A 20590-nucleotide genomic window follows, 5' to 3' on the forward strand; every position below is an offset into this window, starting at 1 on the left:
TAGAAGGTGATCAGGTTAGTCAAGCAGGATTTCCCCTTGGTGAATCCATGCTGGCTACTGAGCACCCCAGAATTGTGGGGTAACCCAGAACAGTGGGTTCTGCATTACAGAACAGTGACACCATGGTCACTATTTTCCAAGAAAACTTGTTGGTCTGGGACTAAGGAAGAAAAATTTCTGCTTGAATTAAATAGAAAATGCCATGCAGCCACGCAGATTGTGGAAACTATGGTGATTTCCAAAACCAAAATTTTCTGTTTACATAAAATACTAAAACCAAGCAGAGAAATGCCTTCAAAGCCAGATAGCAACCAAGGGAGGATCTTTTGAATTAAAACTTTTGGTATAAATGTCTTCCTTTCCTTAAGGCCTTTATTGGATCCAGTTCCTGTATGCTACATATTAAAATGCAACTTCAAGTTTGTGGCATAATTTATAAATATACTTATTGATCATAAAAGGCAAATGTATTCTACCATCAATGCTAGGCAAAATTAAAATCCAAACCAAGGAAGTAAAYCATAAGGTGTAAACGTGCCTTCTAAAATACTCCTGAATACTTACTTCTGAACTTTTTTAAAAATATATTTCTTCAGTCAGGAGCTATTTTTGTCAAGACACACAGAGGCAGTCATGATTCTTTTAAATGGTTCAGAAGGCATAGCTAATGCACCTACTTTTATCTTATTTTCTTTCTAATGCAGATAAAATACATAGTGGATTTTTCTGCTTGTTTGTTTGCAAGATAAATATTGTTGACTGACCTCATTGCACTGGCCAGTATGCCAGCGATGAGGTAATGGACTAAGAAATTAATCTGAACATGACACATTGCTGTTTCAGATGAAAGTGGCTTGCTCAAAACAGTTTTGAATGATTACCAAAGTCTTGTCTTTCTTGACTTTAATTTGCAAGCTAAGCAACAMCACCATGAATTTTCTTGATGTCTTGAAGTGTAATGAGTTCAAATACATCCTGCATCCCTGAACTTAAATTATATAAAGATTAGCGTAAGGCATGATGTTCACGAGAGGAAGCTTTGTGCATGAGAAGCTGTCTTCATAGTTATTAGGGAACTAGTTAAACAGTCAATGACATTTTGAATGCAATTCCTCTTTTCCCATAGTTCACATAGGCTCCTAGATGTAGATAATTTATAACCTAAACTCTGTTAAACATATTGACTAGGACTTCACTGGCTACAGTCATAGGTCAGGTAAATAGTTCTGATGTAGGCCTTAAAATGGATGAGATGAATGCTCTCTTGAACCAGAGAAACATAAAAAGGAAGAAAATGCAATTCTAGCAAAGTTTGCATGAATCGTGCATTGCTTGTACTTCTGTGCTTTGCTTCTTTTTCTATTAAGTAGTATTAAGAAGGCAGCAACTAACCCACCTAAGGTACTAAATTGCACCATTGTATTCAGTTTATTTCACTGTTGAGTTAGAAAGACCCTAGCCTTAATATTGGTAAAACCTGCTGCTAGACCACTGCAGCAACTGTGATGGTTGACTATATGTCATTTAAAAGAATAGGTCTTTTAACTTCCCGTAGTACTTAGAAGTCTAGAAGACAAGTAAAAGAAAGGCATGGGTTTTTTTTTTTGTTTGTTTGTTTTTTGTTTTTGTTTTTTAAAAGCATTTTCCAGCAAGTGACAGAACTATAAATGTCCTTAGAAACGCTACTATCTTTCATGATATTCTTGGCCTAGAATTAGAAAACATGAAGTTCTGTTGATTTGCTATGAGGACCTATTGCTTTTGATACTGCTAAGGTGATCATAAGTTCTTCCCCAGAACTCCTGAATGCAGAGTTGACCCTTTGCAAACAAACTGTGATTAACTCACATGTGCTAGCCGATCAAATCTGGCGAAGAGCTCGTTCAGCATTCGGACCAACTCCTGGGCTGACAGAGTTGTAGAGAGGTTGGTAAATCCTTTAACATCTGCAAAAAGAATGCTAAATAAAAGACAAAAGATATTAATATTTAAGTCTATTTCCTTTTGGTAATTTGTAATAAGATAAAATACAATCTGGTGTATTGTTATTACTATGTTCTCTATACTAAAGTTGGGCCTGGCTGAAGGGTGTTTTCAGAAGGAGCGATTTACCTATGAAGGACCATTTTAAGGTTATACTGCCTTAGCTGTTGACCTTTAGAGATTCTGGAATACCAAATATAAAAACTAAAAGTCCTAAATAAATATTACCAAGCATGAAAAAGTTAAAAAAAAAAAAAAAAGTGTATTTTGCAGTTCTGACTCTTTCATCAAAGAATTTCATTAAGGCAGATACAGCTAAGACTTAATAGCCACTATTCTACCCATTTTATCAGTGAGAAGACTGAGTCAATGTGGAGTCATAATAAAAAGGGCTGTCAGTATCCTTCAGACAGTACCCTTCGCACCCAGCTCTCTGTCAGGAGATGACAGTGTTTCTTGGGAAATAGATTTATAAGTATCATTTTTTTTTACAGTGAGTTTGACTTCACAATTTTATTTTTTTAGTGTTAAAAAAATGACCCAGCTACCACTCAAGATCCAAATCCTAGGAGGAAAGGAAGATTCACAGCAATCTTGCAAAATCCTAGGCCCAGGCTTCAGCTAATTTCCTTGCATCTGATTTTAGGGATGTGCTAATGTACTTAAATTAGGAATAAGTTCCCTCATTATGGAGGGGAGAGATCTGCCCTCAGAAATTTAACTTTGTAAATTCACATAAATTTCACAAAAGTAAAATATGAATCTTTTCTCATGAGTCCTATTGACTTTATAGGAAGTCTACTGTGACAATATTTTGAAATTAAATGCAACAGATAAAATGTGTAGACTTATGATAGGATCTTGATCAAGAAGCTAGCTCCTAATAAAGCTCTCTTCAATTTTTCACCAGCCTCTGAATCTTCTACCTGTGAAGATTTTTCTGTTCTGTAGTTATACCTACAATAAATGTATGTGAATGTAGAAAAACATACACACATGCACTCATACCTTGACGGATATAAGATAGGATTGCTATTACCCAGAATAAAATACATAAACTCCTTACTTCTATATTTAGAAATAAAAAAAAAGGAAATTATAAAAAGTTATAAAATTATATCTTGCCTTGAAAAAATAGCAACATTCAGAAAGACATGTTTCACTGGCACAGACTGGAAACAACCCCAATGAACCTCATTAGCACTAATCAGCTAATGATTGGTGTTATAATCTGAGTTTAAACTAGCTGAAGATTTTCATTTGTGTGTTGAACAAATATTTCACAATTTGAGATTGCACAATTATGAATAGTACAAGCAGTAATAAATACAGTAATGACGAGGTAGACAATAAAATATTGTTAATGACAATTCAGCCCTTTCTGAGGTACACAGGCTGGTGATAGTTTGGATGAGCTTTACTGTGAGGCTAACAACAACTGTATCAGGATTTTTGTCACCAAGAAAAAGCAAAAACACACAGTATAAGACAAAGCAAAGAGGAATAAATGTTAAAAATAGCTCAGATTTTTATTTAAAAGAACCTAGAAGGAATTAATTCTAAATAAGTTTTCTTTATAAAAAAATACTTATTTTAGAAATTCATAYCTTATTGTTTTATTTAGTAGTCCTTGCAAAATATTCATGAAAACACAAACAAAACCACAATTTTGAAAAAGGTCTAGTCYTTGGAAGAAAGTACAGGAACAGACTAGTATCTGTACTTTAAAGCACATGCTATGTTCACTCTGCTCCTCTTTCAAGCAAAAATTATATTTAGACTTTTCATCTCTAACTATAGCTCTTTTGAGGCTGAAAGGGAAGGGCCATCTTCTCATTTTGATTCTTCTACAACAACACTAACTCTATACTGAAAATAGAAGAGGTAATGAAAGAAATTTTAATTTAGTTCAGTGCAAACTTTTTGTAAAGGTCCCTGACACTTTCCACCAGACTTAATAAAAGAATATGTCTGAGCTACTGTAAGGCCACAGAAGAAACAGAAAACCAATTTTCTCTTTTGTAGAAGTTCAGCATTATGTTTATTGAACTGGCACAGGCAAAGTTATATTTGGACTTTGTTGAAAGGCAAAGTACATGCTTTCCTGGCAAATCATGCCTCTTCATATTATTCAAGGGTGCTTATTTTCACTTGCTACAGTGATGGCAGCTTAATCACTTGCTTCTATGATTTGCTTACTTGTGACTTACAGCAAAAGTTCCAAGTTTAGCTTAAAAATATTATTGTGGGGAACTACAAGATAATCAAAGAGATTCTGTAACATCATGGAATGAAAGTTGATAATTTTTCATTGGAATGTATAGGAAAATTTTGCTACTTGAATAGCAGCTTGTAGAATCACTATTATCTTCCTGCTACCTAATTTTATGATAGACTAAATTTAGAGGGGAAAAAAAGAAAATGAAATTAAGAAAAATGATAACTTGTAAGAAACATAAAATGAAAATGGCTCCTAATCACAGTACTAATCACAGTAGATATGTGACAGATCAAAATATTTTAACGGATTTTATAGTCTTTATCTCCTTTCTCAAGTAATAGTATCAGTCAGGTCCCCTACCTTCACCAAACAAGGAGAAATATGATCATGGCAGAATCTGTGTTTGCCTGCAGGCCAGAAATACTGATCAAAGTATTTCTCTGCTTAGGAATTAAACCAAGTTATAGGGTAATTGACTTATTTTTGAAGGAATAAAGYAACAGCAAGGAAACAACACACACTTAGCACCAGCACCTTAAACTTTAAAGAAAGGCTCCTCCACCTACCTGACATTCTCATAGCGATGAATGTAGATCTTGTGAAACTGGTGTTGCAAATGTTCATCTTCAACATTGGTCATATCATTTATCATTTCCAGAACCACAAACCGCGGTAAGACAGAGAGCACCAGCCGCTCCTAAAATAAAGATAACCCCTAAGTGTCAGGCAATTCACATCAGTCTGAATTAGTACTTCAGTACTTCTGAATTAGTACAGAAAAGTACTTCTTGAAGAATTTTGCCATTAAGAGCCCAAGACAACTATTTAAAGTGCAGTTCTGCTCTCCAAAATTTCTCAGTCAGGTAATTTGTGACACTTTGTGTTAACAACTTGACTGACTCCAGAATATAGACACTTTCCCCTCCATTCCTCCATATTTTTTTTTTTATCTCTGTTTTAAATTTACCTGTTGATTCCTTAAAAACATATACTAATTATGTTCTCCATTACACATTTTTCATAAACACTACCTAAGGACATTCTCTACCTATCTTTATAGATTTAGTGAGAAGAATTTGCAAGTCATCAGTAGAAAGATCAGATCTTCATTGTTGCTATTTATCAAAACTTACATATTGAGCATTAAATGTTCATAAATTCTATAATTATTAATTAAGCTAGATGTCAAGCAGTAGTGAGAAATATATAGARGAATCCAAATTCTTTTCATCAAGTTAAAAGGATGCCATGTTGATGAAAAGGACACTATGAAGAAAATGTTTAGTGCTATTGTAATAGATTAAAGACAGGGATAACATGGCTCAATGCACAACCAAGAAATACTTTATAGAGAAAATTTTGTTATGGATCATTTTAGAGGTAGGGTCAAAACAGTAACCCTAGTGTGATTTGGCAGTGTGATTACACTGGTTAATAGGAACTAAGTAACCACCTTCAACTAGGTAATATTCAGTGTATGTCAAACTAAAGTACATTTAGTGACTAGAGTATCCAATGGTAAATGCAGACTGAGTATCTTCAGAGCCTATCCCTTCTACAAGAGTGATCTTCATTTGGATCAGTGGGAAAGGAAAGAAAGTATTTGTAAGTTATAGACATGTATGGAACATTTACTCCTTGCTGATTAAAACACATCAGACATATACAAGGTGAAGAAGACAGGTATGAAATGCTGACTGATGTCATAAACTGCACAAAAAATACTGAGTACTTCTGAGAACCTAAAGAAGAGTGAAAGCACATGGGAGGATCAGTGCAAACTTTAGCTCATTCCGGAATGAGGATAGCTCACGTACAATTCCATTTTCAGTCTGAACACAAAAACACAAACCTGCCCTATGCCAGAGGAGTTAGGAGTCTCTGTTGGAGACTGTCATAAATCACAAACAAAAAGCTAAAGTTTTCAAATAACCTTGGATAATTTATAAATATAGATTTTATTACAAAATCTACATCAGTAATTCAGATGCATAGATTTCTAGTATGGTTTACACTCAGTTGTGTCAGATTCATTTCRGAAAACACATATTTGCTTCCTAAGCACACTTCTGAGTTATGACGTGACTTGGGAATCCATAGAGTCTTTTCAACCAACCATAGAATTGAAGTGCTTACATCATTTAGCAAATGGGAGCAGCCCTCAAAGTTTCTTGAAATTTGTATGTGTAATCTCAGAAATAACCATTTCTGTATGTTAGTAAAACAGGTTGCCAGGATAATTTATCTAGCTAGATGCCCACTTCATCATCTCTATTTTTTTTTTAGACTTCTCCCAAAGGCAGGTTGTGGGCTGGGCTCTTCTGCCTGCCAACTGGTCACTGCTCTTTTTTTTTCCAAAGGCTTTATATGACCTCCCTGTCCCATGATTGATCACATCTGTGCACATCATACAGCAAGGGCTATACAACAGCAAGTGTCAAAGGAGTTTGTGCTAAATATAACCTTCCCCTGAAATTATAAGAGGTTGGGAGAATATTTTCTGCAGATAACAGCCTCTTCTTGGCCATTTTCTTACTTTCAAATCCTAATAGACTTTCACTTGTTCATTGCATAAACATTTATGAGATTTATTGGGATCTTGGCACATGGTGATACTCTCATGCAAATATCAAATCTCCTGAGCAAGATGGTTGCTGACTGATGATGAAAAGCTTTCCACTGCAAGAGTCCTAGGAGTAGTGACTTAAGATGGATGAAGAGAGAATTTTCAAACAACTGATCTGCTAGTCTTTTATAATCCAACTGGACATGGTCCTAGTTGACCATCCAAACACGTTCATAATTCATCACATGACCATTTCTGCAAGAATAGTTTGAGCTGAATATTTACAAATGGCTTATCTATGCACAGTTCTGCATCAGAAATAACCTAGAGAAGGCTCTGGATGGGACACTCTACCCAGAATGTTAGTCACAACACTCAAATGTATAAATTTGGCAATGCTCTGAAGGATCTGCTTTGGGAAATTTCTAGAACTGTCTGAAATTGCTATTTAGGGAGCTTCTGTAACAATCAATCAATATTTAACTGYGAAGATTCAGTCAGTCACCTAATTTAAGTTGTCTCAAACCAGTCCATTATCTCCTCTGTGTAGGAGACTAGCCAGGGGKTTACTTAACCACCTAAGTGAGGCACCCTTGAAAATCACTTCTGTCTTGGAAGTTATGAAGACTACATCATTCCTAGATAGATTTCACATAGTCCCTCTGTCAGAGTCTTCTCAGCTTGATAGCTCTAACAGATTTTTCAAGAATCCCACATATACTTATTTCTCTGCAAATTAAAATGATTTTTTCTTTTAGAAAKTAGACATGGTAACTGCTGATTACCTTCCTTCCTGTAACAATATTTCTGTTGGTATTGTGTTATACAGTACCAAGTTGTGGGTTGGGTGGAATCAACTATTCCCTCTCATATTAGTAAGGGAACAGCAGCTATTTCCATAAACCATTTCTCCATCCCACTCCATCCCTTCCATCACACAAAAAGAAAGTCCCTTTACATATCTGGGAAATGAGACTGGTTTTGATACCACAAATGTGTACCAAACAATTTCAGGGAAAACAATTTTGGGAAAGAAAACCTTTGAAGAGATATGTGGAATAAACTAAATGACTCAGAATAATATCATAAATATTTGATGAGAAATAAATGAGTAATATAATTTTATAGGTTTAATAGAGACAAAAGGGTGCTGGAAATATTTTTATAAGTTTCAATATGTTAAGAAATTCTAACAGCCCTTTAGCACTATCTTGCTTATGTTTTTAAATTGTCAGGAATTTTATTACTGCTACTGTCAAAAAAATCCTAACTGGAATGCAATCACAGTTTTGATACATAAACACTCTTTATTTATAACCTTATTTATGAGCAATTTTGATCTAATAGTTACATTGATTTAGATATTTCTTGATCACCTAAGCCAAACAGATTTTTTTTTTTGTGATCTACTCTAGTCATTCAGATGAAAACTTATTCTTCCCACAATTTTTGGCTATGGAATTTCCTTTCATTCCTATGGCTTTGGCTTAATTTGAGCTGAAGTCTCTAATTTTTAGAGCATGCAATAGAAGTCCCTAAAAATTTATTTATTAACATTACAATATTCCCTTCAGCATCTCTTTGCACAGTTTTTACTTTATATACATATTTTCGGAACAGTCTTTTGTTCTGTTTGTACCTCACTTCTCAGAACTCAGAAGTGTTTTAGGCTCCTAGAAGGCTATACTGGCTACGTTTAGGAGAAATTTGAGAACAGAAGAGAATTTGGGCTGAAGTTAGTACAATACTTCTTAGCATTGAAATCCTGTATCTTAAAAAAGTATGTTCTTTGGTTCTGAATTTTCAGGTTCTTCTAGCCCCATAATTCTGTATTGATATTTAGCTCAGGACTGCTTAGCTTTATTACTGTTTATAGTTGCTTGTCCACCTGGTTGTTTTTACATGTTCATGAAATCGTATTCAAAGATAAAACCTGGGCCACTTTTGCAAGTACCAGTCTGGCAAGTACCAGTCTGGCAGCCAAGAGTCCTGGGGTCAGTTCCTTCCTGAATTAAAAGATTCTTGTGGAAATGTAAACATATCATATGTACCATACTCTTTATGCTTTCTACCCTCCAAGCTGTTATTATAATAGCATGTTGTTGGGGTATTTGGTATTAGGAAGTTATTACTTAAAGTGATATTATCCAAGGTGTGGGCATGCCCCTTTCTTGAGGAGAAAAGATGCTCAGAGAGAACAAGACAGAGCAAAGATGTGGCTTGCATGATAAGGATGGTGGATGGAATAAGAGTGAAGGGCAAAATAGTCAAGAAACTACTGCCTTTAGACAGCAACAGCATTCAATGCTGTAGATGAAATGCAGCAGCAGATGGAACATCAGAGAAAATGAAACAACCCCATCCCAGCATTTGTAAGAAACAATAAAATTTCTAACTTTTACCTTTTACAGTGAAAATCATGAAGAATTCCCACTCTGAGCAGTTCTAGCCAGCAGTTAGTAAACAATTCTCAGCTATGATGAAAACACATTGTGCATAAACACCTCCATTTTTCTAGAATTTGGCCCCAGCTGAGGTGAACTATACATTTACTTCAGAAGACAAAACACATGTTGCTAATAGTTCCCGCTGTAGTGACTGTGCATAATGCTCCGCTTAGACAAAGCCGTTTTCTCCTGGGCTCYTGGGCATTCTGTTAGCATAAAATACTAACATGGAGGACTGGAGTACAGGGAGTCTGCCAGGCTGCAATCCACCTATTCTACAAAGCTTTACTAAATCAAGACTGCCCACAGAAATGAGAAAAAGAACATGGGAGCACAAGGAAGGCCTAAAGGGAGARGAGATCATTGCAAAAACAATAAGATAGTTGATAAAGCTGTCAATGAGCAAGCATGCAGTGAGTTCATCCTCTATTCTGCTAAAAGAGGCAAATTTTGATCCTCCCCTTCCCCATGTACGTGGTACTAATCTTACCATGATGTATTGATCTGTTGTGTTGTTGTATTGACTTCCCTACACTTTTCCCATCTACAAGTTCTCCTTTCCTCTCATCTTCTTCTGACGAGTAAAAATAGAATGCGGTGTAGCTTACAGCAAGAATTAAATCAGTCTCCTAGGAATTCGTTCCCCAAGTCCAGGCTCTTTCAGGAGTGTTGGAATATAGAGCAGCTCCACCACTCTCAAGTAAATATCTCAGGGCCTCCTAGGATGATATGTTTGGGAATAACTCCTAATTGAAAGCTGAGATCTTCCAGGATCATAAATATTTTGACATTTTATGTCCTTCAGGCTGTTAATCCATTTATTCCTTCACTATTATGATTGTTCAGTATGACCATATAATAAATCCACCCTCCATATAAATCAGATCAGAGTTTCAGAGAGCCATAGGATTACACTGTTCGGTGAGTTCTCTGAAGATACTTTCACAAGAGCAAATGTTTTTCACTTTGAAAACAAATGCTTTTTTTCCTACCTAATCTTTGTAGGAAAACAATTAAAAAAAAAAAAAAGAAAAAAAGGAAGACTTGTTATTATTGAAATGCTTATTAAATCTATGATAAGAGCATATAACAAAATGCCATTTCTTCATAGACATATGGTTAAAAAATGGAGAATATGCTTCTTTTCATGCGAGGAAAGGCTTATGCTCATWGTTTGAATTCATTTAAGAAGTTATCAAGCAGTGGCTGTAGAACATCTATTTAGAATAAAAGATGGTTCACTTGACACATGTTCACTAAGTCAAAAAAGAAAATGTGTCTGGCATATTTGATACCTTAACCTTCATGCTACTTATTAAGATAAGTTGAATGTTCTTGGCTGCACATAAGATGAGGCAATGACCCATAAAACAGAGGTTAATTAGTAAGCCTCTGTTGCAGGCCTCCTTTATTAATACTGAAGCATGTGCAGAACTCTTGTCAGAATGCCAGCTCCAATTGAATATAGAGCCTCTTTTCATAATCTGTATTATATATGTCATGCTATGGAGGAATATTGCTATAAAAGTAAGGTGTGTTGCGTATGTATGTCTCTATGTCTATGTGTATACGACATATATGAATTTAAAGCAGTCTAAACATTGCTACTGAAATTTTCAATAGACATGAAAATTGCTTTCCTTGCTAAGTGTGATTCTCAACCCTCCTTTGCTTCCCTAAGCTTTTCTTACACCATGCCTTGACTAATAGGGTGGAGGGGGGATCCTGAATCAGGTACCTTCCAAAGACCAAGCGAGGAGAGCTGGATTGATATATTATTGTTTCTTTTCCTACAGCTAGAGCAGGCCCTTCACATCACCTTCCTTCAACCCAGCAGTATAGAAAGCTCTTCAATTATTCAATAATATCATACACTATGAAGGTGTCACAATCTCCTTCATATAAAAATCCTTGAAATAAATCTCATCTTTATACCTTTAACCCAGGTAAATACTATCATTCCCATTTTACAGATTTAGAAACAAGAACCATGCAATTGTCTAAGATCTTACTGCAAAATAGCAGTAACAGGTGACAGAATACAAAATTACCTTTTTTTTTTTTTTTTTTTTTGATGGACTTCTGTATCTTCCTACTTGCATGATTAAAGAGTTATCAGATTTCTAGTCAGTGTCGCTTAGGTGGAATTTTCAGGGAAGAGGGAAAGACACTGATAAAAAATGTGTTCTCTTGTTTCAGAGAAAGACTTAATAAGAAAGTGTTATGAACTCTAGGGTGAAGAAAACTACATTATCTGTCTTTGTTGAAAGCTTGCCAGTTGAGCAATTGGCTAACTGGAAACAATTCAAAGGTGAGCAACAATAGTGGCAAGCAATTTGAAAAGGAAKAGAGATATACTTGTTCAAGAGAAAAATCTCCCTGGAAGAATAAGAGATAACAACAAAGAGATTTTATAAAAGAGATGGTGATCTATTATACCATTATCCACTCACAACATGAAGCTATTTGACTCTGATTTTTAAGAGGGAACAGGCAGATTTTAAAGCAAATAAATGAAAAAAAAAAACTTTAGTTCAAAGAATAATTAAAAAAAAAAAAAAAAAGAGTAGCTGAAGTCAGTAACGGTACCAAACTAATGGCAGCATTTAGGTCTAGGTTCAGATGCCTGAATTTTGTTGTCTACAATGCAGTTGTATATGAGCTCCCACTATAGTCAGTGAATCTGGAAAGCTACTCAACATATCAGACATAAATATCTCCTTTGGTGTCTCTRTATCTCTCTCTGAGCTCTGTTGCCTGTAATGACCTGATCTTATCTGCCTGTGGTGAGAGTACAGAGATATAGAGCACATGTAGATCTATTTTAGGAGGTGTTTGAATCTGGAACTGGTTCTCACCCTAGATATTTAGTCCTTTGGGAAAATTTAGAAACAGTGAAGTAAGTCCTGCAGTTGTAAAGGGAATTAACTCCATGAATTGCACATACTTTGTTTTATAGCCTCCGGATTGTAGCATAATTCTTTCTCTAATGCTCACTTCTTGTTTTATGCACCTGCAGTAGCTCTTATCTGTTGAACAGCTTCTCTGTGGTCTGTGGACACTGATGTCTGTGTCTCGTACTTAAACCAGGGAGTGTTGCTGTTTTTACTATGGCACAAAAGTGGCTGGGCACATTCACGGCAAAGTGGGACAGCTCCCTGATGAGTAAATAACAACCTTCGGGATAATTTTARAGAAGACTCATTTAAACAGGACATGAAATCTCGGTATTGTGAATGAAAAATAAATAGGAGACCTTTCTGTTAGAGTTGATCAAAGAAAGCAAAATTCTGACAAGCACAAAACATCAATGAGTGATTTGGGGCCTTCAGGATGTTTCCAAGAGTCAACCTCCCCAATATTTCTAGTGTGAAATGCAGGGGTGGAACCCTCTCTTGATTGACAGTTGGGAAGTGTGGGAAGAAGTAGTTGGGCCGGGGAACAGGAGTTGCTCATGGCTATTCCCAAGGAAGTTCTTTAAAAATTGAGCCAACATACTGCCAAAATCAGAATCTCTAGAATCACAGAGATTCTAGAGAAACTGTTCCAGACTTCCCATATTGATTTTTATGAATGATTTTACCAGAATTGTTAAGCTTGGCTTTTATAWAGTTTATAATTTATATCATGGAAAYGTCTTAGGCTCTGAGCTCAATAACATGAGAAAAGGGCTATTCAGAGGAATGATTAAGCTATTTTGAAGCATATTATTATTATTAGTAGTAGTAGTAAAATGGATAAAAATGGTATTGTTTTCTACTGAAAAGGTGATAATGTTCAGAATAGATGTAATTACTGTAGATGCCACTCTAGAAAATGAAACTTAGCACCTTTCATTATGATGAGCAGCTCCAAAGAGAAATTCCCTCATTCTGACTTAATGCACAATGGACGGGGTRTTTGCATCCGTTCTTTCTCTCTTTTGCGGAGAAAATAGCAAGTAATTAATAGAATGTGGAAGAAACTGCAATAACTAAAATGTTCAGATGTGTGAGGTTATGAGTTTGGCTATTAGCGTTTACTGCTTATTGCTGGAATATGTGATATGAGCCATATCAGCTTTCTGTTATTTGAATTCAGGCAGTTACCATTCCCCCATATCCTGTCTTTGGCTGCATGCTCCATTTAGGCATCTGCTGTTCTCAAAGACAAACAAGACCAGATAACATGGGAGGTTTGGGAGTCACTTTTTCTTTGGAGTCTCTTCTTCTTTAGCTATTGTCAATAAACATGGCAATTCAGGGTCTCCTCAAAATGTATAACTTGGTCTTTATGAGATTTGTGGCTTTTCATAATAATGACTAAATAGTTATTATTATAAATAATAATTAATGCAATTTATCATTTATAATAGTATTAATATAGTTGAGGGATTTTTTTTGGTACAGTACCTTTTATTGCTGCTATGTTCATCTTTTAGCTGAAGGAACGGTATGTATCCATAAAATACTTGCAAATATATATATGAATTTATTAAAAAATAGAGAGGAAAAGAATTAATCTTGTATAATAAAACTCAGTCCTAGCACTGCTTTGCTATTTGAATTCTCTTGTAGCTTAGGTAATAGGATYTTACAAGTCTTAAATTTAGTGCTCATATAGGCTACAACTCTTAGCATGTATCTTTATGAACTACAGGCAATGTTTACACACTCTAGACTCATTGCTCATTGGATTCAAATGCAGAATCATTTACTTCCTGAATGATGTTAATATTAGACTGAAACTCCATTGTGAAATTTAACCATCTAGGAAGACAACCAGTCTRCTACTAGTAAATAGTAAATTTACTWTAAATTTACTATTTACTATTACTCTCCTGTTTCTGTCTTTTTGATGTGAAAAGTTATGCCTACAAGCAATATTGTTCAAACTTGTAAAAATCCATCAAAAGTATTTAAGGTAAATTTTATTTTTTTTTCTAGATATGATGATTTATTTGTTGATTATAGAATCAACAGTAGATAGTAGTAGGTGATAGTAGAGAAGAAAATTATAGAGCAGAAAAACGTTTACCTGGAAATGTGAGATGAAGATCAACTAGAAGTATTATAATATCTTCTAGCATATTGACCTTCATATACTCAGTAAGTGTGGATAAGAATGACAAAGTCACATCCTAGAAGCAGGAAAAAGATAGAGGATAGAAAAATATACTAGAGATTAATAGCACAAAGGCATGATCTTAAAACAGTCTTTATTTGACAAAAATAGTAAGGGTTATTTAAGGTGAAAAGAGTTAAAGGTAAGGGAAATTAAAATAGCTTCTACAAGTCAGTTTTGTTCTGAAAGTTCAGAACTGCCTTTTCTGATTTTATGTCTTTAGTTCTATGCCTCACTACACTTTCCATTGTTCTGGGATTGTTTTGACTTTGGTGTTGATTCTCCATGTAATTGTTCTATGCTGTTTATACTCTCTATTTATTCAAATACTCTTTTTTTCATTTTGTTAGTTTATTTGCCATTTCAGACATTATTAGGCAATTTCAGCAATATGCACATGCCTCAATAGTAGCAATTATTGCAGCTAATGACACTGAAAGAGGCAGAAAGAGAGCTTGTATGCCATTTATTCTGCAGCTTTATGAGACTAAATCATTGCAGATCAAGGAGGTGAAAAAAAATCTAGTAGGTTATCTATTCAGGTCAAAATAGGGATTCCATCCTTTCAGACTTRCAAGACTCCAATCTGAAATAGCAGCAGCTGGATAAAGCTTCCTCTGTGCAATTTACGAAGATGGGAGGGGAAGTAATGGTCGCTTTCTGAAAAACAGATCCCTTTTAATAGATTTGTTGAGATAGATACTGAGGCTGTGAAAAAACCTTAATCTACTTAAAATTTTTGATCTCAAATTTATATGTTACCTTAATTATCTTAGAAGCATCATCAGTGGCTTGCCTCTAGCTGACTTAGAATTTGTACAGTTCTTAGAGAATTAAAAACCATTATCTGGGAAACATATTCTCTATTAATTTTGATGTTTAATTAGAATTTTGAAAAAGTCTTCTTGCAGTCATTTCAGAGAGTTAACAAACAATACTGAACAAGAAAGAAATGTGACCTTAAAATGGTTAAGTATATTTAGAGCACTGGAGAGGTACTAAATTAATGAATTCAGAGCCTGGAGTTCTCTTTTCAAGCACAGATGGCTGTAATGAAGACCAGGTGCCAGAAGTGCCTCATCACTGTAGGGGGCTGGATCGATTTCATTCCCCTTACTTATTTCAGCCTTGTCCACTTTCTGAGGCAATTAGCAAGAGGAGCAACTCAGGGGTGGCTGTGATAATGCCTTTATTATTAGTAATAATGTTGTTGTTGTTTATTAGACACCTCTCTAGCAATGAGCTGAGAACACAAGAGAGAGAGACCACCAGATGCTGATCAATGAGCAGTTCATCCTGTTCGCTATTGAATGGCATGCAACTCAGGCAAAGTCTAGCTTTATCACTAACTAATCCAATGGCTGGCTAGTTTCATCACTAGTGGCCTCTAGCAGTAGAAATCTGCTAGGGAGGGGAAGCATAGTTGTTTTCTCACCAATATCTTCTAGGGAAAGCTCCTATCCTTTAAGATATGACACTTTTTGAAGTTATTTTTTTYCCTGTATAAACTGTAGTTCAGGATCTGATTTACATATCCATTTCATTTGTTGTAAATCAGCGTATTTCCATTTGAGTTCATTTACTGCTGTGGATTTACAAGAAGTGTCACAGAATGCTTAATATCTTGATTTTACCATGTATTTCTACTTGAAAGTAAGAGGGGTGGGTTATGTTTTGGGGATAAGAAATAAATATAATCCGTAAAATCCTAAAATGCAGACAAATAAAATCAGAAGGAACTACACCTAAAATCTGTCATGTAAAATGTTATTTTTTCCTACTGTAAGTGGAGATGAGCAAATGAGCATTTTGAGACAAAAAGATCTAAAAAATAGTCCTACTGTCTCTGTGATATGCTCCCTGACACTCACTAAAGTATAAGTGTATATAAAGTGTATATTTTTCTAAGAAGAAGCAGCATGACAACGGCTGTAAGGAATTGACCAACCTTTCAAGGCAGGTATAGATTTAAAAAAAAAAATACAACGTTTGCAGGATTATCCAGTCGTTAGGTAGCCTAATGAACAACATACTTTCATTACAGTCCTCCATGTATCAGAGGAGCAATTTTGAGGAAAAAAAATCTGCTGGAGTTGTGGTTCTTCAGAAGAGGACACCACTATGAGAGAAACTCTCATGAGCAATGAACCTTTCTGAGCATCTGAAACTCAATTGGTTGAAAAGGCTAAATTGTCTGTGTATTGCAACTAGGAGAATGGATGTGTATAACTATTTTTCCTGCAATGGAATGACTGCCACAGAATTCATACAACTAAATTTTTCTATAAAGACAAAAAAAAAACATTTTTCTATAAAAATACAAAATCTTTCTATAAAGAGAAAAATATGGCTAAAATACAAGCTCTCATCAGAGGTTTCAAAGAATTTATAGTTGGACAGGTTATTTCCTACACTTTTTTAAAAAAGCAGAAATTATTGTGATGACAATTTTCATTCAATATGGACTTTAAAATACTTCTGTTGTAAGAGAAAGGTTGTGGCATATCTAAATCTCAGATTACTCTTTTTTAGAAAAAAAAACCAAATCTGAACTTTATCCTCATACCAGTTTAGAGCGATTTTCGTATTCTTAGGACCAATACAAAAATGATGTCTTTATAATGTTTAACCCTCTTAAAACGTCCTTTCCAATCCCAGCCCAATCTGCTAYTACTTTAAAGGTTGAAAAGTACTGATGGTTGATTAAAATCTAGATTTGTAAGACCTTGATAAAACCTACACAGCATGTAAGCTTCTTTAAAAATAAACACAGAGTTCATYGGTCAGTAGAGAGCTTCTTAAACCTCTGGGAAACAGAGATTATTGCATGGGCAAGTGTGAAAAAATCCTGTGGAAGTAGAGGTAGAAGGGAAACAAATGGTCAGTCAGAGCAGTTTTCTAATGGAAAAAGAGATTAAGACAAGATTACAGTTGTTCCATAGATAACAGAGAGGAGAGAGAGAAAATATGCTAGCAACAGATGCTCTGCTTAAGGCAAAGGGATGTTCTTGCCTTATAAAGACTTAGTACCAACACTGGAGAAATACAAAGTGTGTTCATAAWGAGAAATAATCCAACTGCCTGCTCTCCTGGACTAATGGTCCTGTAGTGTTGTTGAGTTCAATTTTACTTGAACTCAGAACAGATGAAACTCAGAACGCAGAAAACAAATGAAATTATAACCAACATTTTCTAGTTTATTATGTGAACTTTACTGGAATTTACAGATTCCCCTATGAGAGAGATCAGCTAGATCAAATGAGAAAGAAATGGCCAGCAAAAACAATGGCAGAATGTCTGGAGGGGAACATTCCTTGCTCAGAGATGCCTCTTCTCATCAGACCACTTAATGAAAAAGGAATTTTTCCTGTATCCTTGCAAAACTGATCAGTCCCAGGATTCTCTGTGGATTCTTGTCTTGTTAGACAAGACACTGTGCCTTGGTTAGAAATGTGCCAGGAAGCTTTGTGGATCAATGATGATGCCAGCCTGCACCTTCTTGCCTGAGTAATCCTGGGAGGACAAGAGACAGTGCTTGTTTCTGCGGCCACTCTCTGTCCAAATACTCTTTTTCCTTGAAATCATTGATAAGGCTTGGCAAGATGTTGAGAAGGAGATTTATATCCATATGAGAAGAACTACTCTTGGTGGTATTTGAGAAAATGCCTGTAGAGGGAGGGAATTTGGTTGCTAAAGAACAGGAGGAGGATGTCAAAACCACAGCTAAATATAGACTTTAGTGCATTTTGGCTTTTCCACCTTTCAGTACCAGGTAATTCCACTGAGACTGCAGTAGAAGGATGCTGATTTAAAGTAGAATAATTTTATCTATCCAACTTTACAGGGTTAAGAACTGGATGATTTCTTTCATATATGAGTCTTAGTTCCTCTCCATAGCCTGGCACAGCAGTGGCAGCACAGCTTGTTAGTGAGCATTCTGTGCAATAGGTAGGGAGATTTCTTTTCATGAAAGATGCAAGACCAGCTGCTTCTTGTGAGAACAAGCACTTCACCAGAGGATCAATGTAAACATCACATAAATCAGCACTGTTTTCTGTCATCTTGAGCAACTGCTAAGAAGATCCTTATTTCATAARGTACCATTATATGCTCTAAATCTACTAGAAATAATGAAAATAAAATATTTCAGAGAGAGTTTATGTTATTTTTGGAAATGTAGTCCAATACAAAGGTCATTCATGCCAGKAGGTTTCAGTATAACAACTTTATTTTGCTGGAAATTATGTCCATTTCCCTATATCTTGATCTGGACTTCATTATCTCATTGTTGGTATAGAGGGGTCTTGGGCAAATAATAAAAATGCAGCTATTACATTTATGAATAGAAGTCTTGTAATTTTGAGATGTTATTACAAAGCCTCTAGTGTTAGAAGTAAGCTGGATAGGTTTTTAAAGTTAGTTAACACCTTAGATTTGTGATCTTCCTTTCCCAATAATTTTCAATCTCTTTTTCCAGCTTTAGTCATATGTATTTTTTTTTAAGTTAAAGCTGTCTTCAGCAGTTGTCTTCAGACAAGCATAATCTGGTGTATCTGTGGGTAGTGGAATGAGGGACAGAGTGACAAAGTTATCTGAGGGATTTTTTGATAACTAAGTTGTAATATTTGAAATTTTAAAATGCTAAAATTTGCAAATTGATTTAAAATTTGCAAAACAAGTGAAGATGTATTCCTTGGGAAAGCAGGTAAAGACAGCAGAGATATATGATTAGTACAATTTTCAACACAGACATCATTTCAGTATATTTATTAATGTCATTCTTTTGAAAGTTAACGACTGTATAAAGAAAAATTGAAATTAAATAACATTTAATACAGGTTCCTGTTCTTCATTGAGGGTGATTTTATGTCATTTTCATAACGAGGAAAACAATAATCCTTGTGCATTTTGGAACTTTTTTAGTAGATAATTAAGAAAGAATGTTACACTCTCCATTTTCAAAGTTTAGATATAACAAAGGTAGATATTTTTTTCTGTGTCCTTGCTGTGAAATCAAAGTAAAACAAAAGATTGTCTCTTTGAAGTAGTTTTTAGCGAAGTACAGCACTGGCTGTAAGCCTCCTTGGAATGAAAGAACACCAAAACAAAATATTGACACAAAACTCCAAAATGTCTATCATTTTTGGTTGTTTGAAATAACTATAACTGAAGCACATGAAGATTCCTACATTTTATTAGAAAATATTTGAATCAATGATCTAGCCAAAGCTTGTAAACTTTATCACACTTATCATAGCTGCTCTACTTTCTCTAGCTTATTTCTAATTGCAGAATGGACCAATGCTGTAAAATCAGATTGACAGTTCTGAGACTGAAACCAAGACATGTCATATAAACATTTTCCTAAAGCAAAGTGTCTTTGCCTGTCAGACTGTAAGACCCCATACGAGTACTAGAATAGAACAAGGAAGCCTTACATCCAGAAGTGTTTCCAAGAAGAAWTAGAATAACAATATCTGAAAAGCAAACCATCACATTTGCTGTCCACACTTATGCTTGGACTGGTACCAAAAAAAGAAATCATCCCCCAAAATAGAATGGGAAAAACTATGATTTCTATGGTTTCACCTTCATTTTTTACTGTACTTTTTGAAAAGAATGAAGACCAAAGAAGGAATGAAACTGCTTTCACTACAAAAATATTGACTTGACTATGCAAAATTTATCATGTGAAAACTGTCTCTTTCTTTCCACCAGAAAAGTTGTTATGGTAAATACTGGTAATTTATATTGCAGAAAACCAAGAAGTACTCATCTGGCTATTTGTGAAAAGTCTCTGAAATGCAAACATATCTTTGTTTATCATTATTGTGGTTTCCTTGTGCACATGTCCGAGTATATCTCCCGCTTCTCTCTAAAACATAGATTATAAAATGCTTGGCTCATAATTGCATGACTTTCCATTACTAGCTCTCTTAAGCATTACACAATATCAGGTAATGATATCAATAATATTTATAGTTATTAGAAGAACAAGACATTAGAGATAATAAATATAGAGGATATAGAAATACTGGATTCTGTCAGCTCAGAAAGTTTCTCGGTTTTAATAATACACAGTACTGAACAGAAATCTATTTATCTGAAGCATTTGTGTAATCTTCACAATGGTCAAAGACTGGGTGTTTTTCTGCAACCATTTACGGGAGAAAATAACACTCCCTTTACATCTTTTAACTCACAGTATTTTCTTGCTGTAAAAGGTAAATTTAACCTTCTTACTGTAAGTTTACTGGCCTTCTRATTTAA

At 35.0% G+C, this 20590-nt stretch overlaps 1 protein-coding gene across 2 annotated transcripts in view; it reads right to left on the reverse strand.

Moving 5' to 3' along the window:
* ADCY8 (adenylate cyclase 8) overlaps nt 1-20590 on the reverse strand; it is a 121620-nt gene that overhangs the window by 68685 nt on the left and 32345 nt on the right. For both annotated transcript variants that reach the window (XM_026053435.1, XM_026053436.1), the window contains exons 3-4: nt 4771-4901; nt 1849-1960 (exon numbers count right to left, since the gene is read on the reverse strand). In XM_026053435.1, coding sequence (XP_025909220.1) covers nt 1849-1960; nt 4771-4901 — 243 coding nt within the window. The remainder of the gene's footprint in view (nt 1-1848; nt 1961-4770; nt 4902-20590) is intronic.

This window comes from Nothoprocta perdicaria, unplaced genomic scaffold, assembly GCF_003342845.1.
Source record: "Nothoprocta perdicaria isolate Ctin4 unplaced genomic scaffold, notPer1 scaffold_115, whole genome shotgun sequence".
In the NCBI taxonomy this organism is placed as follows: Eukaryota; Metazoa; Chordata; class Aves; order Tinamiformes; family Tinamidae; genus Nothoprocta; species Nothoprocta perdicaria.